The following is a 27,292-nucleotide window of genomic DNA, read 5'->3' as shown; positions in this document are numbered from 1 at the left end:
CAGGGACTTTATTTTGTTCACTGCTTTATCCCTAACTTTTAGCAAGTGCCTGGCATATAGAAGGTGCTTAGTATTTATTGATTAATACATTGGTTGAACCTTTTTGGAAAGCAATTATAGCATGATTTAGAAGCCTTTTTTTTAAAAGTATGAGAATAATTAAGTAAATTTATCCACTTGATGGTGAGAGAGAGTGCTGCATATGGAAAGGTTTGAGACTCAGGGATCAGGAACAGTAATGAAGGTTGTTTTTTTCTTTCTTTCTTAGACAGTAAGAAAAGAGAGGAGGAGGATGGGAGAATAATTGTCAAACAAGTACTTTGGGAAAGATGTACTTGTTAGTTGCATGTAAAATGGCAAAGAGGATGAGATAAGAAATACTAACTGGGAAGCAGTTGTAACAAGGCAGAGCTGAGGTGATACTTCTCTAGATAGTAAGGAGTGTAGGGTTTGATGAAACAAAGCATAAATCAATAATCAGCAGTCAGTGATATGGGAAAGAATAAGGCTTGGTAATTAATTGCATAGGGAAAGCCAAAAAAGAGGAAATAAAAGGTTCTCTCAGTATTAAGGAATCATATTTCCCTTTAATTATTTTCTTTTTTTCTTTGTAGGTTTCTTCTCACAGAAAAATGGATCATTTAAACCTTTGGAGGACTCCGTTATCACAGTACTTCTATACTACCAACTAAGATTTACAACAGTAAATTTATGACAATAAATTCCTGTGTTGTAGAATTGCTGAAGAACTAAAAGGATATTTTTTATAAAATATAATATCATGATATTACTAAATAAAACTAAAAAGCACAATTATTAAATTATTAGACTTGCTACTACAAGCACAGATGTGCAACAGCTACTGTATCCTGACAGTTACCAAACCTCAAATTTAGATGGTTTCTCTTTGTAGGGAAGGTTGTTATAATTGCAGGAAACCACTGAACATTGTCAAATATATTTTCAGCTGAGTGTCATTTAGGAAAATTTACTTGAAACAAGTTCTAGAATATTCCAGGTCCCACCACTAAGTGGATTTGATATTATGGCAGCAACTTACAGACTTGTGGTTAGTACTGTGAACCACTACAGCAGTGTGGTGATAGACCGGCGTTTTGAGCAAGCTATACATTATTGCACTGGAACCTGCCACACCTTCGCACATGGAGTTGACTGCATTGTGGTACATCGTAGTGTTTGTGCAGACTTACACATCCCTGTGTCTCAGTTCAAAGATGTGGATCTGGACTCCATGTTTTTATCCCATGAAAATGGGTTTTCCTCAGCTGAAAGTGACTATCCCCATCAGGTTCTCACAGGCATACCTAGGGTCAGGAAAGGCTCTACATTTCAGAATACCTGTAACTTAAAGGACATAGCAGGAGAAGCAATCAGTTTTGCCAGTGGGAAAATAAAAGAATTTTCCCTTGAAAAACTCAAAAACTCTAACCATGCAGCTTACAAAAAGGGAAGGAAAGTTAAGTCTGACTCATTTAATAGGAGATCAGTTGATTTTGACTTGCTCTGTGGCCACTATAACAATGATGGGAACTCATCATCCTTTGGTTTACTCCGGAGTTCCTCAGTTGAGGAAAAATCTTTGTCCCATAGAAACTCACTCGATATGAACCTAACTTCAATGTTTCTTCACAACTTCTCTGAAGAAGACCTGGTTACTCAGATTTTGGAAAAACATAAAATAGATAATTTTTCATCTGGAACTGACATAAAGATGTGCTTGGACATCTTGCTGAAATGCTCTGAAGATTTGAAAAAATGCACAGACATTATAAAACAATGCATAAAGAAAAAGTCAGGGAGTGGCATCAATGAAGGAAATGATAATGATGCAGTTTCTAGCTCTGAAACTGTCTATGTGAATGTAATGACCAGGTTAGCATCCTATCTGAAAAAGCTACCATTTGAATTCATGCAGTCTGGAAATAATGAGGCTATAGATTTAACAGAACTGATCAGTAATATGCCTAGTTTACAACTGACTCCCTTCTCCCCAGTATTTGGCACTGAGCAGCCCCCTAAATATGAAGATGTTGTTCAGCTCTCAGCCCCTGACCCTGGACAGTTTCAAACTATAGAATTACAGAATGACAAGCATAGTTCTAGGAAAACAGATACTGTAAAATCCATCCAAAACAACTCTACAAATTCCTTATATAACTTAGAGATGAATGATCCCAGAACTCTCAAAGATGTCCAGCTTCAATCACAGTCATTAACCATGAATGCTTTAGGAAATGTTTCTTCTGGTGACCTAATGGAAACCCTTTATATTGAAGAAGAGTCAGATGGAAAGAAAGCAGTAGGTAAAGGACAAAGGACAGAGAATGGACTCAGTCAGGAGTTGTTAAAGCTAAATGAAGATAGAGCAGAATTTTCAGACCATGGTAGTCATCTTAAACAATGTCCTGCCTCAATACAAAATGAAATTGGTAAGATATTTGAGAAACCAGTTGTTAATATACCTAAGGAAGATCTTAAGTCAAAGGTTCCTAAAATTGAAGAGGAAGACCACAGAGATTTTATGAATTCTAACAGTAAGGAAGAAATAGATAAATTGTTAATGGATTTAGAATCTTTTTCACAGAAAATGGAGACCTCACTAAGAGAGCCACTTGCCAAAGGTAAAAACTCTAACTCTCTAAATAATCATAGTCAGTTGACTGATCAGCTCCCCGGAGATCTTGAGCCTAACTCCAAAGTCTCTTCACCCATGGAAAAAGTCTCACCTTCCTGTCTAACAAGGATCATTGAAACCAATGGACACAAAATAGAGGAAGAGGATCGAGCCCTCTTACTACGAATTCTAGAAAGCATTGAAGACTTTGCTCAGGAGCTAGTTGAATGCAAATCAGGCAGAGGGAGCTTATCACAAGAAAAGGAAATGATGCAAATTCTACAGGAAACCTTGACAACTTCTTCCCAGGCCAATTTATCAGTTTGTAGAAGTCCTGTTGGTGATAAAGTGAAAGATACTACTTCAGTGGTTTTGATTCAGCAGACTCCAGAGGTGATCAAGGTAAGACCCATCAATCTTGAGTTCTGAAAGTCTCCAAAGAAATGTTTTAATGTTTGTAAAATTTATAAACAGAAATTATTTTTGTTATCTATTCTATGTTCTACTAAATTTCCTGCCCTACACTAGGCTGGTCTCACTCACTTCAGTGAAAAAAACTAAAAAGCAAAGGCTTTAGAATCAAGCAGACCGGTTTCAACTGCCCTCCCCACACCCTTCATCTTCCTAGCTCTGTGGCCAAAGGAAAGTTACGTAGCCTTAATATTCTTATTTACATAATGAAAATAATAAGGATCAAGATAACATGTGAAGCACAACCAAGGTGCCTTACACAAAGTGGGCATTTAATATTAGTCCTCCTCCTCCCTAGTCAAACAGAAGACCAGTCATTACTACATGCCTATGTAGACTGGAAGGTACAGTGTGGAGTACAAAAGAAGACATGATTCTTGAAGAGCTTAAATCTAATTGGGGAGCCCTAGCTGGTGTGGCTCAGTTGGTTGGAGCATCTTCCCATGCACCAAAAGGTTGCGGGTTTGATCCCGGTCAGGACATACACCTAGGTTGAGCGTTTGATCCCCAATGGGCACGTAAGGGAGGCAACCAGTTGATTGATGTTCCTCTCTCACATTGATGTCTCTCTCTTGTTCTCTTCCCCTCTTCCTAAAACCAGTGAACATATCCATTGGTGAGGATTTAAAAAAATCTAATTAGGGAAATAAAACTAACATATGGAAACAGTACATGAACATGTAGGACACTTCTCTGAAAGTATTGTTAGTGCAGTAGGTCTTCAAATAAGGTAAAGATTTGCTTCTTTATACAAGTGCGAATAAATATCAACCTATAGTCATAAAATGGAAGTATTTTTAAAAGGCTTTGAATCTACCTTGCTACTAACAGCATTGCTTTTGAATAATTCCAGGAAAATCCCATTTTTGTTTGTTTTAGTGTAACAGGATTCTTTCTTACTCACTTTGTATGTCCAACATGGGTTAACTAGAAACTGTTTCCCCTTACTCAGAAACCCAAGGCTGATGGATGCTCCATGTTCCTTCAGCTATCTTATGGCCCCATCTGGAATATGTGGCTTATGAGTTCACTGAGGAAGGGGAAGAAAGAGATAGTGTAAGCCACCTTGTTCCACACAGGAGAGACTTCCCTTCCGTTCACATTCCAGTGATTTCAATCTAAAGACTAAGAGACACAGGGAAGCAAATAGAATATTTGGTGAGCAGTATCTTTACCACATGAATAAACTATACATGTCAACATGTGTGAATTCAGACATAAAGCCATATCAACAAAGCAAGTTGTAAAATAGTGATATGGGTTATGCAGTGATATGTACCTTTGTACGAAAAGTATGAAGAAATACATGGATATACCAAATACCAGTGTTCAAAGCAGTGATTCCCTGGGGGAAGGAAGAGAGTTGGAACTGAGGGTACACAGGGGGCATCAGTAGTAGTAATGTTCTGTTTCATAATTGGGTAGATTATAAGTATTTTGTCCTATTTCTTATGCTTTTTTGTATATCTTATATATAATATAGTACATTAAAAAATAGTTGATATTTTTTAGATATTAGACCTGGCATATATGGGGTCACGTTTAAAAACAATTACATATTTTAGCATTCTCATTACAATTTTTATTAGAGCAGGAAAAAATATATATTGTGACCAGGTAAATAATTTTTATTTCATATTTGTTTGGTAGCTGTTGTTCCAGGCACGTTATTTTTTATATTTTTTTATTGATTTTTTTTTTTTGCGAGACAGAGAGAAACATCGATGTGAAAGACAAACATCAATTGGCTTTCTGCAGCACACATCCCCTACTGGGGATTGAGCCCACAACCCAGGTATGTGCCCTGACCCGGAATCTAACCAGCACGTCTCAGTCCATGGGACGATGCTCAATCCACTGAGCCACACCGGCTGGGCCCATGCACATTTTAAATTTCCAGGACACTAAAGTTTAAAACAGCACATACTTAAGGTTATTAGATGATGATTTGGGTCTAAATATCCTCAAACATCCACTGAGTATTTCTGTGAAATCTCTGTGTAAGTCTCAATTGTTGATTCACAAATGGTAATGTCTTTAGTAAACCTAGGTCAGTGCGGAGGGGAGAAACCTGTGGAAATGAATTACAAAAATAAGAAAAAATATTATCATGTACACAGACATTACTGATATGCTTAATATTTTATAAAGAAAAGAAATGCCTACAGCCCTGGCCAGTTTGGCTCAGCGGTTAGAGTGTCGGCCCACGAACCAGAGAGACCTGGGTTCGGTTCCCGCTAAAGGCACATACCTCGGTTGCCGTTTGTCCCCGGCCCCAATTGGGGGTCATGTGGGTGGCAACCAGTCTATGTGTCTCTCTCACATCCATGTTTCTCTCTCTCTCCCTCCCACTCTATCTGAAGATAAATGTAAAAATGTCCTCCGGTGAAGATAAAAAAAAAAATTGACCAGAAAGAAAATGCCTACATAGTAACCTCAAAATAATCATAACATAGTAAGAGCTAACAGTCCTTGTGAACTAAGCATGTTGATACATTTAGATGTATTATCTCACTATTTTACCCCACAGTATCCTGTCTGCTCATTTTTTAAAAATGTCTACCTTCTCTGATGACTTATTTCAATGTCTTAACAACCATTTTAACCAGAAACTCTTACTGTAATACAGTGTTTTGAATTTTATTTAACCCTTTTCCTTCCTTATCTTTTGTGAAAAAAGACAAAAAATTTTTCTAAGAGAGATGGGTTGTAGAAAGTAAAAAATGTGAACATGAAGCAGGGAAAAAGTCTTGTATAGCACCTTTCCAGTGTCCCTGGCTGATAGCTCGTGAGCAGGTCCCCTGTGACACTTTCAATCTAAATATAGCTGCCTACCCATGGCCGGTTTGGCTCAGCAGTTAGAGCATTGGCCCATGGACCCCAAAAGATTGTGGGTTCAGTTCTCAGTCAAGGGCACATACCTGAGTTGCAGGTTCGATCCTATTTGGGGTCTTGTAGGGGGTGACTATTGCTAGTCTCACAGCGATGTTTCTCTCTCTCCCTCCCTCTCCCCCAACTATTCCCTCCCTTCCACTCGATCTAAGAATCAGTCCAAGGATATCCTCGGATGAGGATTAACAAATAAATAAAATAATATACAGCTACCTAAAAATGTCACAGTGGGCTCTAAATTAGCTTCCCAGTTTTTTAACAAGTATGGACTGAAATCAAAATCTTATTAAAAGACTCTCCCACTCTGGCCAGTTTGGCTCAGCTGTTGGAGCGTCGGCCTGCTTCTGGGTTTGGTTCCCTCTAGGGGCACGTACCAAAAAAAAAAAAAAAAGACTCTCCCATCCATCTTTTAAATAAGTTCCCAATCAGAGAATAGTATTAAATTTTATGAGATTTCTTCTTGATTAAAGTGGAAAAAGTAATTCATGAAAAGCTCATTTAAAGAGACAAATAAGCCTGGCTGGTGTGGCTCAGTGGATTGAGCGTCATCCCATGGACTGAGAGGTCCTCATTCGATTCCCTGTCAGGGCACATGCTCAAGTTGTGGGCTCCATCCCCAGTAGGAAGTGTGCAGGAGGCAACTGATTGATGTTTCTCTCTCACATCGATGTTTCCAGCTCTCCCTTCCTCTCCCTCTAAAAAACCAATAGAAACATTTAAAAATATATAAAAGAGACAAATAACATAAAAATTAGGAAAATATTTAATGTAAGAAAACAAAGCCATTCTTTCTTGACTCAGTTGCCTCCCTACTTTAAAAAAAATCTTTCTTTTCTTTTCTTATAAAATATTTTAAACCAAGAGTTGGCAAACGTTTCCTATAAAGGGCCTGATAGTAGATATTTCAGGTTTTGCGGGTCACAAAATCTGTCACATAGTCGTCGTCTTCTTTTTATAAAAATACAATCCTTGAGTATAATAAAACCATTCTTAGCTCCAAGCCTGACAAAAACAAGCATTGGGACAGATTTGGCTCATGAACTGTAGTTTGTCAATCCCTGGTTTAAGCAAATAGAAAAAGTATGGTGAATGATAGAGCATTCTTATTACCCATCACTTAGCTTGGTCAGATCTTGATTTTGCCATATTTGCTTCAGGTCTTTGCTTTATTTAATATTTTCATTATCATAATTTGAAAAATTTATGTCAGATATAGTTGAAGTCCCTAGGGCTCTTCTTCCTAGTATCTTTTTCCCGTTTCAGAACTACCACTGCCCTGAAGTTGGTGTTTATCTCCTCCTGAAAGTTATTATATAGTATTATTTGCTACGTTTTTATTCTTCTATATAGAGAGTGAACAGAAAGTAGTAGGAAATAAAATTGGAGAGCTGGTTGGGGCCAACTTATGAATGACCTTGTATGCTATACAGAAGAGTTTGTTCTAGGGAAATGGGAAGTTAATGAGGTTTTTAAGCAGAGGAGTCTCACAGTATGATATTTTTTTTAAGAATAATACATTTTAAATTAAGGCACTTTTTTTTAGCCTTTTGTACAGTCAAAATTTTGCTAATAGTTCAAAACATTTCAATTAAAAGATTTATGTAATGTGGCATGTAGGCAGTGCTTTCCTGTGACATTGGTGATTATGCCTGAGAAGAAAGATTGACTTGACAGTATTATATGTCAATATTTTAATATGTTTCAAAGTAGCTTCACAAGTGTGAGCAGTATTTGTTACCCACAGTGCAAACCTGTTTTGGGAGAGGGAGTCAAATAGAAGACACTAGGAGGGGATATTGGTCTAGATCAGAAGTCAGCCTATGGCCCATGGGCCAAATCTGACCTGCTGCCTGTGTTTGTAAATACTGTATAGTTACCCTTTTAATAAACTGTAGTTTGAACTGTATGGGCCACTTATAAGCAGGTTTTTTTTCAATAAATATATTGGAAAATGTTTTAGAGATTTGTGTCAATTTGAAAAAACTCTTAGATGAACTGCAAAGCTTAGTGATATTGAAAAATAAAGAAAAAATTAAGTATGTCATGAATTCATCAAATATATGTAGATATTAGTCTATTTTATCATTTACTACCATAAAATACACACAACTCTATTATAAAAAGTTAAAATGTATCAACACTTTCACGCACACTTACAAACTATGCATGGCGCCATTCCCAGTCAAGAAACATGTAAACAAATGTAAAGATGCAGTATTAGATCATTACTGCATAAAATTAACATGTAGTACATGCTGTAATACTGTAATAATTTTGTAAGCACCTCCTGGTGTTACTGTGGTGAGCCCAAGTGCTGCGAGTATTCGCACAAAATGCTTGTGATGTTAATCACCTCCACGTGAGCGGTTCGTCGCTCCAGTAAATTGCGTATCAAATTTTTAAAAATGATCTCTCACAGTTCTCGCCTATTTTGTGTTAGTGCAATATTGTAAACCTTGAATAACACCATAGGACCCATATGAAGTGCCACTAATGATTCTGGAAGTGCTCCCAAGAAGCAGAGAAAAGTCATGACATTACAAGAAAAGTTGAATTGCTTGATATGTACTGTAGATTGAGGTCTGCAGCAGAGGTTGCCCGCCATTTCAAGATAAATGAATCCAGCCTAAGGATCATTATAGAAGAAAAGGACATTTGTGAAGCGATTGCTGCAACTACACCAACAGGCACAAAATCCCTGCACTTTTTGTAAAATACCTTTTTATCTCATGTTGAAAATGTAGTTTTTATGTGGGTATAGGGTTGCTATAAGAAAGACATACCTGTAGACTCTTAATATGATTAGAGAAAAATCAATGTCATTATATGACAAAGCAAAAGGAAGGTGAAAGATTTAAAGCTGGAGAATTTAATGCCAGCAAAGGATGGATTGATAATTTTAGAAAGTGGTTTGGCTTTAAAAAATATCAAAATAATAGGAGAAGCAGCTTCTGCCAACCAGGAGGCAGTAGACAAATTCCCAGACACCAATAAGAAAATCACTGAGGAGAAAGGATAGCTGCCTGAACAGGTTTTAATGCAGTCAAAAGTACCCTATTCTGGGGGCGAAAAATGCCACAAAGGATATTTATCAATAAGGAAGAGAAAGGAGCACCAAGATTTAAGGCAGGAATGCATAGGTTAACCCTATTGTTTTTGTGCAAATGCAGTGGGGTTTATGACTAACTGCCCTTATCAAGCTGCTAACTCCCCCAACCCCCAGCCTTAAAAGGAGAAGATAAATACCAGCAGCCAGTGTTTTGGTTGTACAACAGGAAGGCTTGGACAACAAGAACCTTTTTTCTGCATTGTTTCCATAGATGCTTTGTCAATGAAGTCAGGAAGTACCTTGCTACTAGTAGACTGCCTTTAACAGTTCTTTTGATTTTGGACAATGCCCCTAGCCACCCCAAACCCCATGATTTCAACACCAAAGATGTCTAAATGGTCTGCTTGCCCCCAAGCACAACTAATTCTGTTTCATCCTCTAGATTTTGGGGAATGGTAATATATGGAAACATAAGGACCCTTGAGGTTCATTACCACATGGTACTCTATGGAAAAGATTGTCAGTACTACAGAAGGGAACCCCATTAGAGAGAACATCATGAAAGTCTGGAAAGATTACACCACTGAAGATGCCATTGTTGTTATACAAAAAGCGGTGAAAGCCATCAAGCCTGAAACAGGACATTCCTGCTGGAGAAACTGTGCCCAGATGTGCATGAATTCACAGGATTTATGACAGAGCCAACCAAGGAAATCACGACAGAAGTTGTGGATATGGCAAAGGTGGGTGGTGATGGGTTTTAGGATACAGATCTTGGAGAAATTCAAGAGCTAATAGACACCACACTAGAAGAATGAACAGAAGATAGCTTGATAGAGTTGAATGTTTCTGAATCTGTGCCAGATGATGAGGAGGAAGACAGAAGAAGGGCCAGAAAACAAATGGATATCAAACAACCAGGCAGAAGGGTTCCGATTATTCAATACTGCTTTTGATTTCTTTTATGGCATGGACCCTTCTGTGGTACAGGTACTGAAACGAAAGCAAGTGGTGGAAGGAGGGTTGGTACCATATAGAAACATTTTTAGAGAAATGAAAAAACAAAATTACAATATATTTCTGTAAAGTTACACTGAGTGTGCCTACCTCTCCTGACTCCCTTTCCATCTCTTTTACCTCTGCCACCCCTGAGATAGCAAGACCAACCCATCCTCTTCCTCCTCCTTTGTAGCCTATTCAACATGAAAAAGACAGGGATAAAGATCTTTATAATGCATGTCCATTTAATGAACAGCAAATAATGGATCATGCCATAGAGGTATTAAACACTTTTTGTATATACATGTGTCTTCATTGAAAATCTAATAACTGTATGGCAACAACTGTGTATTTTTGTGTCATCATCATCATTGTCTAAGTATTCATCATGTAGAACATCATATGCAAGATTTGTATGGCAGTGGATAGCCTACCACATAGACATAAAGTGAGTGGTACTTAATATAAAATTAATGTATTAGTTTTCTTACTGTTTTATAACTTTGCTTTCAAAAAATTATATTACCACATAGTATACCTCTCTAATAATTGGAGAAATTGAGTATTAGCCTATCATCACAAGTAAGTGGTTTTTCTAGAAACAGTGTTTCCAATACTGTATTATGAATATGACTATAATATTGTGTACCATAAAAATTTTATAACCATTCATTAGTGTATAGGCTATGCTACCATGAGCAATGGTATTGATTACACTAGGCTACCATAGAGCAATCATATTGCTACTGTTTCATTATCAATGCATGAATCATTATATCAGTAAAAAAATACAATTTTTTTTTACATTATCTTTGCATTTTTTATGTCTGCTGTTAGTAAAACATATAACACCTAAAATGTTTTGTATCATGCAAGACTATTGATGAAGGTACTGATAGATGATTTATTCTATAAACAGATGATGTAATCTTAAAGTATTGATAAATACAAATGATACTGTAAATGTATTTTCTCCTATGATTTCCTTAACAACATTTTCTTCTCTCTAGCTTACTTTATTGTAAGAGTACAGTAAATAATATGTGTGACATACAAGATAAGTTTTAATTGACTGTTTATGTTATTGGTAAGGCTTCCGGTAAACAGCAGGCTGTTAGTAAAGTTTTGGGGGGTCAAAGTTAAATTTAAATGGGGATCTTTGACTATGTATGGGTTGGCGCCTTATGCTTCTGAGTTTGAGTCAATTGTAGTTTTTTTGGAACACAGCCATACTTACTTATTTACATATGATTTATGGTAGCTTTTGTGCTCCACCCACTCAGTTTGAGTAGTTACAACAGACACCTTAAAGCTTAAAATATTTGGTACCTGGTCATATACAGGAAAAATTTGCTGACTCCTGGTCTAAACATTATTTCATGGCAGATCAACAAAACAGACTTTTGATAAGGTTCAGTGTGAGATTTTGTAAAAGACATTGGAAATCTTAGAAACGTTACTATCAATAGAAAAGGCTACCAATGATCAGTGATAGTCAAACAGTATACCAGTAGAAATAGAAATAAGCCTAGAGTTTCAAAATCTTTCCTTTTTTTTTTTTTTATCCTCACCCGAGGACATTTTTCCATTTTTTGTTCAGGTAGAGTGGGAGGGAGAGAGAGGAACAGAGAGAGAGAGAGAAACATCGATATGAAAGGAACACATCGAGTGGCTGCCACCCGCACGACCGACCAGGGCCGGGGACAAACTGCAACCGAGGTACGTGCCCTTAGCGGGAACCGAACCCGGGTCTCTCAGGACCGCAGGCCGACGCTCTAACCGCTGAGCCAAACCGGCCAGGGCCAAAATCTTTCCTTTTGAGTTCTGATAATGAGTTTGAATCTACATAGCTTTCATTTCCTTTCCTCTCCAGCCACAACCTATCTCTGACTTTTCCACTTAAAACAGCCTCCTTTTCATTCCATGTTTTATTTCCTATTTCATCCTTTCTTTGCACGTGACGTTTCTCACTGTGTCTAGTTATCTGTATCTTTGGCTAGCAAATGTTCAGTAAATGCTTTTTTTCACAAAGCCTCAAAATGAGAGGAAACAACCCTATCGTTTGTAAAATAGCTGAGGTGTGCAGATAGGCCTCAAAGTGAGATAAACACGAATGAGAACAGCTTTTGGAGGAGGGAAAGGGGGATGTGGCTGAGATCTCAAAGGTTTCCATAATTACAAATGAGTAAATTACTGAGGACATGTTTTGGCATGGGAGATAATATAGTAATTTTTAAAAAACACTTAGAAACTATACTGCTTTGGTAATTCACATAATAATTATCTTATTTTTTATTATATTATGTTTTAGTACTACCAGCAGATGGTATTACAGTTATATTTTTATCTGTTTTTAGCTTTAGGGGGCAAATAGCCTGTTAACTGTTATTCACAGGTTTAAATAATAAACTCTAGCCTCCCTTGAAAATTATTTTCAGTTAATTTTAGTAAGAACAAAACCAGGAAAAAAATTTTTATCCTCCTACTCAAATGAAAGAGTGGAAGGCAGAGAGAGGATTTTTTCGATGAAAGGAAGAATTTAAGGTAAATAAAAAGGAAGGTTTTTTACAATAGCTATACTGCAATATTTAAGTTTAGTGAAACTATACAAATTTCAACTAGTTAAGAGGGAAATCTGTCTGAATTACTAAAAAGTACAAATTAAAATATTCATGTTTTTAAGAAATAGCTTTATTAACTTTAAGATTAAATGGTAAAACTATTTTCAAGGTGTTGCCAAGTATGAATTTTAGCTATACCTTTTATAATAAAGTGGTAAAGGTTATTTGTACTTGTTTAAAAACGATTAAAGAAGACAGTTGAGGTAGTATGTACAAACAAACTAACATGTCATGAGTGGACAGTCTCCTTTTGGAGAACTATAAAATGAGGCGAAAGGCAAGAAGCTTTTATACGATTAAGAATAAAGAAAAAGGAAGAGACAAACAGAAAATATCTGATCAGCTGGGATCACATAGTCAACCTTGTTTGGGGTGGAAAGTTTTTCCCAGAGGTGGCATGGTGTTTGGGGATTGGCTGACTGAATACACTGAGTTTCTGGTCAAGCAGAGCACTTACAAGGACACAAAAGTTATCCAAGTTTTGGATTGCTTTGTGGCAACCTTGGCGGAAGTGGCTCCATCTTGGGCCTAGAAATGTATTTCAACAGTCCTCACTTTTGCTCATCCTCTTGGCCAGCGATTTTCAACTTTTTTCTTCTCATGACACACATAAAGTAATTATTAAGATTCTGTGGCACACCAAAAATGTATTTTTTGCCGATCTGACAAAAAAATAGGTATAATTTTAATTCAGTCACACCAGACAACTATTGTGTTGGCTGTTGTCATTTTTTAAATTTGATAATGTAAGGGAAAAGAAGTCAGTACCTCTGACTAAATAGTCAGGTATTGCATGTTTTAAAAATTCTTGTGGCTCACCAGTTTGCCTCTTTCAGGACACCTGTTGAAAATCGCTGCTCTTGACCACTGAGGATGTTTAATTGAAAATACTGGTCTCCGTTACCGTTGACTCTAAAGATCTCAGTGGAATATTCACAAGGGATAATGCCAGGCTCCTTTTCTTGGAGCTGATTATGTTCTTCTGTTCTCTTTGGTCAGTGCAGAGAGAGACCATCTGTTGGCTGGTCAGTGGCTGCCACATGCATTTAAAATGTAATACAGTGTATTAGGGATACAATAATAATTATTAGCAACAAAACCATGCCCATGGTTTGGAGATCACTTTTGAGCCAGGGCCCCCCTGAATTAAACCAACAAGAACCAAATAAGTCAAGATATGAGCCTGAAGAGGAGATACATCTTTAAGCAAGTTGGCTTATTTATGTATTTTTTGTAGCTGTGTCTCTACTTCTCCAGAAGTGATTATACAGCAAGCTTGTTTCAGAAAAACTGTGGCATTGGAAATCAGGGAGATATTTGTGATGGACATAAAGACTACAAGATCACCAGCATCTTAGCATTCAATAGTCAGTTGGAGGTTGGATTACCCTCCTTTGCAAAGGCCTCAGATATGTGAACCATGGCATTATCTTTTCAGGCCAGGGCAAGGAAATTAGGAAAAGGATTGTCAGAGCGGAAAGGAGGAATGGAAAGGAATGATTTTGATCCAACATCTTGGGAGGAAGCAGTCTACCTTGAGGTCAGCTACTGACTCTTCCTAGTCAATTTTTTTTTTTTTTTTTTTTTTTTATCCTCACTCGAGGACATTTTTCCATTTTTTGTTCAGGTAGAGTGAGAGGGAGAGAGAGGAACAGAGAGAGGGAGAGAAACATCGATGTGAAAGGAACACATCGAGTGGCTGCCACCCACACAACCGACCAGGGCCGGGGACAAACTGCAACCGAGGTACGCGCCCCTAGCGGGAACCAAACCCAGGTCTCTCAGGACCGCAGGCCGTCGCTCTAACCGCTGAACCAAACCGGCCAGGGCTCTTCCTAGTCAATTTGATTTTGAGGTATCTGGCATTTGCACAGGACTCGATGTCAGGTGGAGCTCTCTTCAGTTGTAAAATATGCACCCAAGGTTTGACATCAGTGTCAGTGGTTAAGAGTACTTTGGAGGGTCTTTTCCATGAATTTCACTTTTACAAAAGCATTAGAGTAAAATAATAGCTGGCCTAAATGATAAAAGACGAAAATGTCCACAGTTAAAGATCTGAGAGTTTATTATAATGGACTTGACAAGGAAATTTGGTTATTTCTATCACTTAACACATTTTAAGATAACTGGAATGATGACTGATAACAAGCATGTCAGATTTTGAGGGATTTCAGACAATTGAGAGATAATTCAAGTAGTATAAAAGGCACCCTTTTAAATTACATAATTTATTGGGTGTTTTGTTTTTTTTTGTTTGTTTGGTTTTTTTTGTTTTTTTTTAGTATTTTCAACAAGATTGTGCAACCATCATCACTATGTAATTCTAGAACATTTTATCATTTCTCCAAAAATCTGTATGTATTAGCAATCACTTCTAGCCCCTGGCAACCACTTACCTACTTTCTTGGGAAGGGGATGAAACGTCGCCCCCTGAAACCACAAGTTTGTATTGGGAAGAAGAGGTTGTGCTTTAATTGAAATGTGGCTCAGTAGATTAAGCTTTGTTCTGTGCACCAAGAGGTCACCGGTTTGATTCCCAGTCAGGGCACATATCCAGGTTTCAGGCTCTATCCCCAGTAGGGGACGTGCAAGAGGCAGCCTATCGATGTTTCTGTCTCTCCCTCTCCCTTCCTCTCTATCTAATAATCAATGAAAAACCATTTTTAAATGAAAAAGCATTAAATCAAAAGCAAAAAAACCTAGTGGCAGTCATAACAAAAAAATTTTTGATGATTTAATTTGGAGGTAAATAATGAAGAAGGAAAATAGTATTCCAGGCAAGAGTATAAGGAAAAAATATGGGAAAGCTACCTACCTCAAAGAGTGAACATTTAAGCCCAGTGAGAGAAAATTGCAGGGGAAAGGAAGGGTGCATTGAAGCATTAGCCAGTCGTTTCCATTGTAATCTTCTTTCAACCATAGTATATATTGAAAGCTTTGAGGTAAGATTTTGTATGAATGGAGGATTCCACAACTTAAAAAGGAAAAAGAAATTTCAAAACCTTAGGTTTAAATATATAAGCTTAATGTACGCATTATAAAGTATTGTCAGAATGTCTTGAAAGGAAATCAAGGGGGAAAAAGCTAACTTAAGTTGTAGCAAACACTGGAACACCAAAGAATTTAATTCCCTCTAAATTAGACAGAGGTTCAGAAGAGGGTTATAAGATGTTTTTAGTTTGGGGGTTTATTTGGCAATGCTATTTGGTTTATATTTTCTAGAAGTTGAATATAAATATTGATTGAATAATGTGGTTGATTGAAAATAAATATTGAAGTCTAAATGTTAAACATGAGATTATTTGAAGAGTCTCTTGTAAATATATGAGGCAGGTGATAAAATAATAGAATATTTTAAAAATCTGAGGTGACTTTTTTAAAGCTCATTGAAGGAAAAAAAGTCACAAATTAAAGCTGTATTATGTTACTGCTATTTGAACAGTTTTTGTATCTTTTTTATTTAATTAATTTATTTATATTTGTTACAGATGTTTCTCCATTTTCCCTAATCAGATTCCACCCTCTCCCCCTCAGCCCTGTCCCCTACTTAGTTGTCCATGTCCATTGTTCATGCATACATGCATGTAAGTTTTGTGGTTTATCTCTCTACCCCACCCCCTCTTCTAGGGATTGTCAGTTTGTACCCCACTTTCACGTCTCTGGGACTACCCCATTCCTCAGACTGTTATGTTCATTATATTCCACAAATAAGTGAGATCATATGATACTTGTCTTTCTCTCTTTGGCTTGTTTCGCTTAGGATAATACTTTCCAGGTCCCTCCATGTCATCTCAAAGGATAAGAGATCTTTCTTTCTTACAGCTGCATAGTACTCCATTGTGTATAGGCACCACAGCTTTTTTATCCATTCGTCTACTGATGGACACTTGGACTGTTTCCAGATCTTAGCTATTGTAAATAGTGCTGCTATGAACATGGGGATATATTCTTTCTGATTGGTGTTTCAGGCTTCTTAGTGTATATTCCTAGAAGCAGGATCACTGGGTCAAATAGAAGTTCAATTTTTAATTTTTTGAGGTAACACCATATTGTTTTCCATAGTGGCTGCACCAGTCTGCATTCCCACCAGCAGTGTACTAGAGTCCCCTTTTCTCCACACCCTCGCCAACACTTGTTTGGTGATTTGTTGATGGTGGCCATTCTGGCAGGTGTGAGGTGATACCTCATTGGTGTTTTAATGTGCACATCTCTGATGATTAGTGATGTTGAGCATTTCTTCATATGTCTCTTGGCCATTTGTATGTCCTGTTTGGAGAGGTGTCTATTTAGCTCCTCTGCCCATTTATTAATTGGGTTCTTTGTCTTCCTTTTGTTGAGTTGTTATGAGCATTCTATATATATTGGAAATTAACCCCTTATTTGATATATCATCGGCAATGATGTTCTCCCATACAGTGGGTTGCCTTTCCATTTTGATGGTTGTTTCTTTTGCTGTGCAGAAGCTTTTTAGTTTGATGTAGTCCTATGTGTTCATTTTCTCCTTTGTTTCTGTTGCCTTAGGTGACATAGCCATGAAAATTCTGCTGCGTATGATGTCTGAAATTTTGTTGCCTACATTTTCTTCTAGGATTTTTATGGATTCATGAGTCACATTTAAGTTTATTTATTATCCATTTTGAGTTTATTCTTGTGTATGGTGTAAGTTGATGGTCTAGTTTCATTTTTTTGCATGTAGCTGTCCAATTTTCCCAACACCATTTATTAAAGAGGCTGTCTTTACTCCACTGTATGCTCTTGCCCCCTTTGTCAAATATTAATTGAGCAATTGCCTTGGGTCTATTTCTGGATTCTCTATTCTATTCCATTGGTCTATCTGCCTGTTCTTGTGCCATTACTAGGCTGGTTTGATTACAGTCGCTTTGTAGTATAACCTGAAATCTGGTATTGTGATCCCTCCAACTTTACTCTTCTTTTTCAAGATTGCTGTGGCTATTAGAGGTCTTTTTTGGTTCCATATGAACTTTTGAAGTAATTGTTCTAGTTCTGTGAAGTATGTTGTTGGTATTTTAATGGGGATTGCATTGAATCTATAGATTGCTTTGGGTAATATGGACATTTTAATGATGTTAATTCTTCTAATCCATGAACAAGGTATGTGCTTCCACTTTTCTATATCTTGCTCTATTTCTTTTTTCAATGACCTGTAGTTTTCTGCAAATAGGTCCTTTATTTCTTTGGTTAAGTTTATTCCTTGGTATCTTAATTTTTGTGCTCGATGGTAAATGGGATTGTTTTCTTAGTTTCTCTTTCTGTGAGTTCATCATTGATGTATAAGAATGCCCTCGATTTCTTGACGTTAATTTTGTATCCTTCTACTTTGACAAATTCACTTATTAAGGCTAGTAAATTTTTGCTGGAGTCCTTGGGGTTTTCTATGTATAGTATTTTGTCATCTGCGAATAAGGACAGTTTCACTTCCTCTTTTCCAGTTGGGATCCCTTTTATTTTTTCTTCTTGTCTGATTGCTGTGGCTAAGACTTCCAGTACTATGTTAAATAAGTGTGGCAAAAGTGGGCATCCTTGCCTTGTTCCTGTTCTTAAGGTAGATGCTTTTAATTTTTGCCCATTGAGTATGATGTTGGCTGTAGGTCTTTCATATATGGCCTTTATTATGTCTAGATATGATCCCTGTATTCCCACATTGCTGAGCGTTTTTATCAGAAATGGGTGCTGGATTTTGTCGAATGCTTTTTCAGCGTCTATTGATATGATCATATGATTTTTATCTTTCATTTTGTTTATGTGGTGTATCAAATTTATTGATTTGCGAATATTGTACCAGCCTTGCATCTCTGGGATGAATCCTACTTGGTATGGTGAATAATTTTTTTGATGTATTGCTGGATTCGATTTGCTAGTATTTTTTCATCAGGGATATTGGTCTGTAGTTTTCTTTCTTTGTCATGTCTTTTTCTGGTTTTGGAGTTAGAATTATGCTGGGCTCATAAAACAAATTTCAAAGTCTTCCTTCTTCTTGAATTTTTTGCAATAGTTTGAGGAAAATGGGTATTAGTTCTTCTTTGACTGTTCAGTAAAATTACCCCGTGAAGCCATCCGGGCCTGGGCTTTTGTTTCCTGGGAGAGTCTTGATTACCTCTTCAAATTCTTTTGTTGTTATTGTCTGTTTAAGTTTTCTGTCTCTTCCCGCTTCAGTTTTGGGAGACTATGTGTTTCTAGAAATTTGTCCATTTCTCTTAGATTGTCGAATTTGTTGCTGTATAATTGTTCATATTTGTTAACAATCCTTTGTATTTCTGTGGTGTCAGTTATTATTTCCTATCTTTCATTTCTGATTTTGTGTATTTGGGTTCTCTCTCTTTGTTTCTTGGTGAGTCTAGCTAAGGGTCCATCAATCTTGTTTTATCTTTTCAAAGAACCAGCTCTTTGTTTCATTGATCCTTTGAATTGTTTTTTTGGTCTCCATGACATTTATTTCTGCTCTGATCTTTACTATTTCCTTCTTCTACTTGCTCTGGGGTTTTCATTTTGTTTGCTCTGTAGTTCTTTAAATTGTGAGGTTAGATAGTTTATTAGAAATTTTTCTTGCTTCTTGAGGTAGGCTGTAGTGCTGTGAACTTCCCTCTCAGAACTGCTTTCGCTGCATCCCTTAGATTTTGTGTTGTTGTGTATTCATTTTCATTGGTTTCCAGGAAGTTTTTAATTTCTTCCTTGATCTCCTCGGTAACCCATTCATTGTTCAATAACATGCTATTTAGCCTCCATGTGTTCAAATGTCTTTGCATGTTCTTGTTGCAATTGATTTCTAGTTTCATATCATTAGATCTGAGAAGATGCTTGATATGATTTCAATTTTCTTGAACTTGTAGAGACTTAGTTTGTGCCCTAACATGTGGTCTGTCTTTGAGAATGTCCTATGTGCACTTAAGGAGAATGTGAATTCTGCAGTTTTGAGGTGTAATTTTTTGTAGATATTTATTAAATCCATTAGATCTGGCACTTCATTTAGAGTCTGTGTTTCCTTGTTAATTTTTTGTCTAGAAGATCTATCCGGTGATGTCAGCGGGGTGTTGAAGTCCCCTGCTATGATTGTGTTGTTGTTGATTTCTCCTTTGAAGTCCTCCAAAAGATTTTTAATATATGTCGGTGCTCCTATATTGGGTGCACATGTGTTTACCAAGTTTATATCTTCCAGTTGGATAGATCCTTTCAATATTATGTAGTGGCCTTCTTTGTCTCTAGTTAGGGCCTTCATTTTGAAATCAACTTTATCAGATATGAGTATTGCTATCCAGCTTTTTTTTCCTTTCTGTTTGTGATGTGGGTCTCTTGTAAACAACATATATGTGAGTCATGCTTTCTTATCCAGTCTGCGACTCTGTGTCTTTTTATCGGAGCGTTCAAACCATTCACATTTAAAGTAATAATTGATATGTACTTATTTATTGCCATTTTTGTTTAGTGTGGTTCTATTTTTCTTGCTGTTTCTTCTACTAATTACAGCAGTCCTTTTAGCATATCTTGCAGTGCTTGTTTGGTGTTAATATATTTCCTTAGCCTTTTTTTGTCTGGGAAGCTCTTTATTTGACCTTCTATTTTGAATGATAGCCTTGCTGGATAGAGTAGTCTTGGATTCACAACCTTGTTTTTCCTGACCTTAATTACTTCATGCCACTCCCTTCTGGCCTGTAGTGTTTCTGTTGAGAAGTCAGCTGAGAGCCTTATGGGGTTTCCTTTGTAGGTAACCTGTTGCTTATCTCTTGCTGCCTTTAGGATTCTCTCTTTGTCTTTAATTTTTGGCTTTTTAATTACTGTGTGTCTTGGTGTGGGCCTGTTTGGGTTCTTCTTACTTGGTGCTCTCTGTGCTTCTTGAACTTGAATGCCTTCTTCCTTCTCCAAGTTAGGAACGTTTCTGTCCAATTTCTTCAAATATGTTCTCTAACCCTTGCCAATTTTCTTCCTGTTCAGGGACTCCTATGATGCGAATGTTATTACGTTTCCAGTTGTCCCACAGTTCTCTTAAGCTGTCTTCCTGTTTTTTAATCATTTTTTCCTTTGTTTTTCTGATTGGTTGATGTTTTTCTATCCTGTCTTCTAATTCACTGACCCAGTCCTCAGCTTCCTATTCTCTGCTGGTTAGTCCTTCCAATGTGTTCTTAATTTCTGCTATGTCGCTCTTCATTTCCACTTGGTTGGTTTTCAATGTTTCTGTATCTTTACTCATGGTGCTAATGTCCTTACTCATGCTGTTGAGCTTCCTCAAGATCATAGCTCTAAACTCTACCTCTGATAATTTGCTTAGCTTCATTTCATATATCTCATCTTCGATAGAGTTCTCTTGTTCTTTTATTTGGGATTTGTTTCTTTGTTTCACCATTCTGGCTATCTCAGTGGGTTTTGGAGCCTGCCAAATTTTCCCTGTGGGTGTTGGTGTTCTTTAGTTTGTGGCTCCCTCTACTGGGTTTGGATTAGCCTGGGTGGGTCCACGTTAAACACCACTGTCAAGTCTTACTTTCCTGGGTAGATTTGCAAGCCCAAAAAGGTTCAGTTATCCTCTAGCTTTTTCCTGGTGCCTATTAGTCTCAGTTACGCAGTGCTTTGAAATGTAGCCCTGGTGTTCTGCCTAAGAGGATTTCCAGAGGGCGGGATAGATGCTGGTTGTTAATGAGCCTCAATTTGCATTTTTTTGCCTCACCTGGGAATGGCTGAATCTCCGAGGAGGGTGGGCTGCTTTTCCCCACGGCTCTGGGAAGGAGCACACTGGCCACCATCCTTTGTTGTGGCAACTCAGCAAAAAGTCTGAGTGCTCTCCAAATCCCAGGTGTCCCCACAGAGTTCCAGCCCGGTCTGCCCTCCCTCTGCTGTAGCCCCCAGGTGAGTGGCTGTGGCTATTTTAGAGCTCTGTCCTGGCTCTCTGCACTGAGGAGTGGGCTTGGTCTTTATTCCCCAAGGGCGCTGCTCACAGCTAAGACTGCTGCTCTCCGTGGGCTCCCAGCCCACCACCCTCTCACTTCTCCACAGATCCTACCAGTGTCCCTGGTTATATGGTTCTGTCCTGTTGCTTTTCTGTTTCTTTTTTCTGAGGATTTGTCTTTATTTTAGTTGTCCTTCCTGTTTGGTCCTGGGAGATCATCTGTGTAGCTTCTACTCACTCCACCTCCATTTTCACATCCTCTAAGCCTATCTTGTATGCAACTGGATCGCCCAGTCCCTTTGGGGACCTGGCTCTATGCCTATGTTATGGGCTGCTGGGTCACACAGGCCTCTCTGGTGCTTCAGCACACCGCAGGTCCTGCAAGTAACTGGATGGCACAGTCCCTGCTGGGTCGTGCAGGCCTCTCTGGTGCTTCAGCACCCCATAAGCTCCATGGGTAACTAGATTGCGCAGTTCCTGCTGGGTCGCACAGGCCTCTCTGGTGCCCCAGCACCCTGCAGTTCCTGTGGGCATGCAGCTGTATTGCACCAGTCCCTCTTGGGCTCCGGCTTCCCACTGCTCTCATGGGCCACTGTACCACACAGGCCTCTGTGGAGCCCCCGGTTCTGCTGCTGGTGGCTGGGGAGTGCTGCTGCCCCATGGGGCTCAACTCCTGCTCAGCTTTTGCTGTAGTTTTGGGGGATGGGTCTCAGCTGCTGGTCTGCGCTTCTGTTGCCTGGGGATGGATGTCTGCTCCCCAGCCTCTGTTGCTGGGGGTATATCTTGACTCTGATCAGGCTGCTTCTGTGGGGGATGGTGCTGGGCTCTGGGCTATCCACGGCTTCCACAACCGGCACCTTTGGAGTTCCACTACTGTGCACCGGTCTGTGTTGACACAGAGTGTCCACTGGTCTGATGGTGCCAGGTGCGCTGGTGGGCTCAGGTTGCTGGGCCCTTGCTGCTCCCACTGCCTCCTCCCAGGGAAGACCTAGGATCTTCCAAAATGGTGGGACCTCCCCAGGGCACAGGGATAAACACCCTGAAGGGCTGCTTACTGAGGTAGCTGGCTGATCCCATCCACAGCACAGGAACTTTCTGCTCCGGGGCTCTGCACTGTTGTGGTTTGGTCGTCCACCTTCACTTCCACTCACACTCTCTCACACACTAGCTCACTCTTTCACACACTCATCCTCCCTCCGGTTCGGTCCAGTGCCACCTTCAGCTTTTGTATTTTTATGGTAGCCAAATATGTGTCTAAAGCTGCTTTCTTATGGCATCAATTGTTCTACTTCCCTAACAAACACTTTGACAATAAATTTTCAAATGTATCCAGATCTAGAATCTCTTCCAAGAAGTATGTTTGGTAACTAACATAGTCTTCTGCAAAAAAATAACAAGGAGTTTATTTTTAAATCTGAAACCAACAAATCTCTTTGTATATTACCATTTGAGGATGAAATTTAGTTTTCCTCCATGTCTTGACTGGATATATCTAGACTGGGTTTTGGATATTTGCTTCCCTTCTAATAAGAAATAAAAAACTAGCCTTGACCAGTTTTGCTTGGTGGTTAGAATGTTGGCCTACAGATCAATGAGTTGCGGATTTGATTCTGGTCAAGGGCATGTACCTCCGTTGCAGTTCGGTCCCAGTTCTGGTCCGGGTCATGTGGGGGGCAACCAATTGATGTGTCTCTCTCACATCGATATTTGTCTTTCTCTCCCTCTGTCTCCCTCCCTCCCACTGTATCTGAAGATAAATGGAAGAGTATCCTTGGGTGAAGATAAAAAAAAAGAAATAAAAAACTATTCTTAAAGTAATAGTTCCAGGTTCGAAGTGCTTGTTCTTATTTCATAAAATATTAAATAGCAAAATAAAAAATGCTCTGAATGTTCTTTCTCTTCTAGTTTGAGGAGAAACTAATTTATGTGAATTGGCACCTCTCATACTCTGGGTTTAAGAAGTTAGGATTATCTGAGAAGTTGCTATTTTTAGGTCCACTGTAATGTTTCTAACTTTGGCCCTCAGAGTAGTGGGTGCTTCCTTTCCCAGAAGGCTCTGTATTCTCAACATGTGCAGGTCAATTTGACATAAAGCTACCTGCAAGGAGCAACTGGCCCATTGCAGGACGTGTTTCTAACTTGAAAATTATGAGCAGGTCTTGGGAGCCACAGCCAGCATTTGGGAACCAGCTGCATGTCAGTGCAAGTATGGATTGTGGTCTCTGGAGGCTTGGAGAGCACAATGCTTGAACTTAATTTCTTTGGGAGATAAGAAGAAAAATATACCTTTCTATCTGACAAGATTGACAACGTATAAAATCTGACTATCTTCAGAAGTGTGCTGGACAGTTGCTAAGTAAACATCACTTTTCAAAGATGATGATCAAGGAAACATCTCTACGAAGGGACCCGGATTTAAGGGGAGAGTTAGCTTTCCTGGCAAGGGGCTGTGATTTTGTTCTCCCGTCACGGTTTAAGAAGCGGCTGAAGTCATTTCAGCAGACACAGGTTTGAAACTTGGGTGTTTCTTTTAAAATATTTTTATTACTAATAAAACCACCCAGTGAACTAACTTACAAATAATTTTACAGCTCACTTGATATTAGATCAAGGAATTAATCTGTGTCCTCTATTCAGCTATTTGCAGTAAGCTATTTGTAGAGAGATTCCAACAGGTTTAAAAATAGACCTTTTGGACCTGAGTACAGTACTCACATTTTTCTCTTGTAGAGAGGGAATCCAGTTTTAGAGACAATAAATACAACTTAACAAACATTTTACAATTCAGTGAGGGAAATACTAGAATTTTTAATAGAAATATCTTTGAGAAACTAGAATTTCTGTGTTAAAAGTCCTGTTTGTACTTTGAATCAGTAGTCTTTGAGTTAACATACATCTGTAATGAATTTTTTTTAATATTGACCCTATTAATTTTTTTTTGAAGGAAGAACTAATTTTACATATGGACAGTTGTGTGTGTGTGATCTAATGTTTTTAGGCAATTAACTTCTGGTTGGTGAAAGAATGTCCTCCCTCAGCAAGCTGTGAGATTGAATCATTTCTGTCTGCCATGACTACTTTGCAGAGCCCTTGCTAACTTGCTTACACCGTTATGGCCAGTGTCTCACCAAACAAGTACCTAACACTGACTGTAGTATAAATCAAGGGCAAAACAAATGATGGCCATGCAGAATCCATCAAGAAACCATACTTTCATATTTATTCTGACCCAGAGTAATTTCAAATTATTTGATTGGACCATATGAAGTTGTTTTTTAATAGCTCAAAAATGGTCAAATATTGGGAATGCTACAGTGACCTAATAGTGTAATAGAAGGAATCTAAGTGATACTGTGCTTAAAGAGAAAGACTGAAATGGAGAATTGAGATACTTTACCCAGCTAATTCTATTTTAGTGCAGTTCCTAGATTTAGTGATACAATTTTATTTAAAGATGCTAAACTTGCTGGTAAATCTGGCAAAATTTATATTACTGTGTTTTATTTTACAATGTTTGTAAAGAGTCAGTTTTATTAAACTACATTAAAGTTTAAATTATGTCTCCTATTAAATTCAATGGAAAGGAAATTGATACACCCAAAAATTCACAATAAATGCATTCTTTTTATTTTCCCTTTTAAATATTAACATCACTTTTATTAAATGTGTATCAACCAATGAATTAATAAATAGTTACCTATCAGTGAATTGTTCCATGTTAAGTACACTAAGGAAAGTAAAATAGACTATTATATAATCAAATATTTTCCCATTTAAATAAAAACTTTGACAGATAGCTAGGGTTCCGAATGTCACTTATTCGGTCAAAGCAAATGTGTAGAGTCAACATTGAAGGGTTTTCTCTAAACCGTCTCCACTAGCATGTGTTCATTAGCCTATTGGGTTTCATCCTCACTGGCACCAGTGGTCTTAATCTTACAGTTATGATTGCTCTGGATGTCACACCATGGGAAACATTTGGGGGGAACAAAAAAAAGAATTTTGATGATTACATATTTGTCTCACAAATCTCTTTTAGTATAGAATAATAGAAAGGAAAAAACACTAATATAAATGACCTAGGTAAAGCCCCTGAAGAATTATATGCATTATTTTAGAAGTTTAAGAATAATTTCTATTGTTATTGACTCCTAAGACTATGTAATAATATATGCAGATTTAGCATTGAGGCAGAGAGAAATTTTTTCTTAGAATAAATTGTCAGTTTGTAAAAAGTGGTTTGTAAACTTAAAATTACTTTACAAATGAGATTATTTTACTTACTATTGAATCTGTAGAACCACGACAGGTTATGTTTAATGTAAGATCCGCACTCTTTGGCTCATTTTCTCAAAGCAGGGACATATCTGCTGTGCCCAGCACTGTTTTGGACCTTTTACCTGTGTTATTTTCTTACTCTTTACTCCTCTAATTTCCTTTAATCCTCACAATAGCCTTCCAAGAAGTAAGGATTTTAATCTGTTTTATTACCAAAATTCTAAAAGGTTGAGTAACTTTCCTGAGGTCACAGGACCAGTAAGCCATCACTGTTTTCTGTTAAGTTTTTCATCTTTCATTGGCATCACTTCCCTCTGTGCAATTTCTTCCTAGACTATTGCTTTATATGGATGACATCCCAATATTGCAGCAATGGCTTGGTGTGACCAACTGGCCTTCATAGCCCTAGAAGTATTAATATATGAACAGACTTCACTCTATGTATTAATGTCAGGTGTTAACATGAGAAATGGGTCATGTACAGCAAAAGTAGGAGATTCAATCATATTCATCATTTTTCTTTGTGAGTAAAGCTGATCTTCTGATAAGACTCATGTTTTTCAAGGGTAGCAAAGATTTTTGTCCTGAGTCTAAATACCATGTTACAAAGCCCTTATGTCAAAAGGAAATATGATATTCAGATCTACTTACAGATAAATTATTATTCAAATTTTAGGCATGACATTAGGATAATTTAAGGAAGAACACTCAAGTAGTACTTTGTGTTCACAGTGAATTTGTAAATCTAGCTGCCCAGCTGGTGTGGTTCACTGACTGAGCATCAACTCATGCACCGAGAGGTCCCCAGTTTGATTCCTGGTCAGGGTACATGCCCAGGTTGTGGGCCAAATCTCCAGTGGGGAGCATGGAGGAGGCGGCCAAATGATGTTCTCTTTCATTGATGTTTCTATCTCTCTCTCCCTCTCCCTTCCTCTCTCTAAAATCAATAAAGAAAAAAATAATAAAGTAAATCTAGCTGGCTAACGAGCATGCCATCTTTCATACTTTATTTGGCGTCTAATACACTTCCATGCTCATCAGCCTTAATAGACAGTTGGTCAAAATTAAGAGTAGAAATTAAAACTGAAAATCTTCATGGAATCTTTCTGCTTTTTCTTCTAGGAATCTGAGAACTGAATTTAGTCTTCATCGATAAAATGAACTTCTCTACCTAAATGTTAGTGTACCTCCTGTCCACTTTCCTTAAATCATGGATCATCTTAATCTCCCATTACCCTCCCCATTGTTTATACTGTTCTTTGTTATGTCTCTTTATTTTATACACATCAAATTTGGGGGGGGGGATGATATAAACTGTAAATGAGTTAATAAACAGTAAAGGAAGTTTGGCTGTAATGAAATTAATGACTCTGATCCTTGCCTATTAGAATGTACTTGAAAAGTGAGAGAAATTTGTGTCTCAGAAAAAAATGGCATATCCCGAGTGGTAAGTA

General features: G+C 37.9%; 1 protein-coding gene across 1 annotated transcript in view; it reads left to right on the top strand.

Moving 5' to 3' along the window:
- The window catches only part of PPP2R3A (protein phosphatase 2 regulatory subunit B''alpha), a 135,919-nt gene that overhangs the window by 34,724 nt on the left and 73,903 nt on the right, over positions 1 to 27,292 (top strand). The window contains exon 3 of the mRNA XM_036266450.1: positions 615 to 3,037. Within this exon, the coding sequence (XP_036122343.1) occupies positions 1,046 to 3,037 (1,992 nt within the window). The 5' untranslated portion in view covers positions 615 to 1,045. The remainder of the gene's footprint in view (positions 1 to 614; positions 3,038 to 27,292) is intronic.

Source organism: Molossus molossus, unplaced genomic scaffold, assembly GCF_014108415.1.
Source record: "Molossus molossus isolate mMolMol1 unplaced genomic scaffold, mMolMol1.p scaffold_m16_p_18, whole genome shotgun sequence".
In the NCBI taxonomy this organism is placed as follows: Eukaryota; Metazoa; Chordata; class Mammalia; order Chiroptera; family Molossidae; genus Molossus; species Molossus molossus.
The sequence above is the reverse complement of the archived record's forward strand: the minus strand, read 5'-3'. Positions and strand labels throughout refer to the sequence as shown.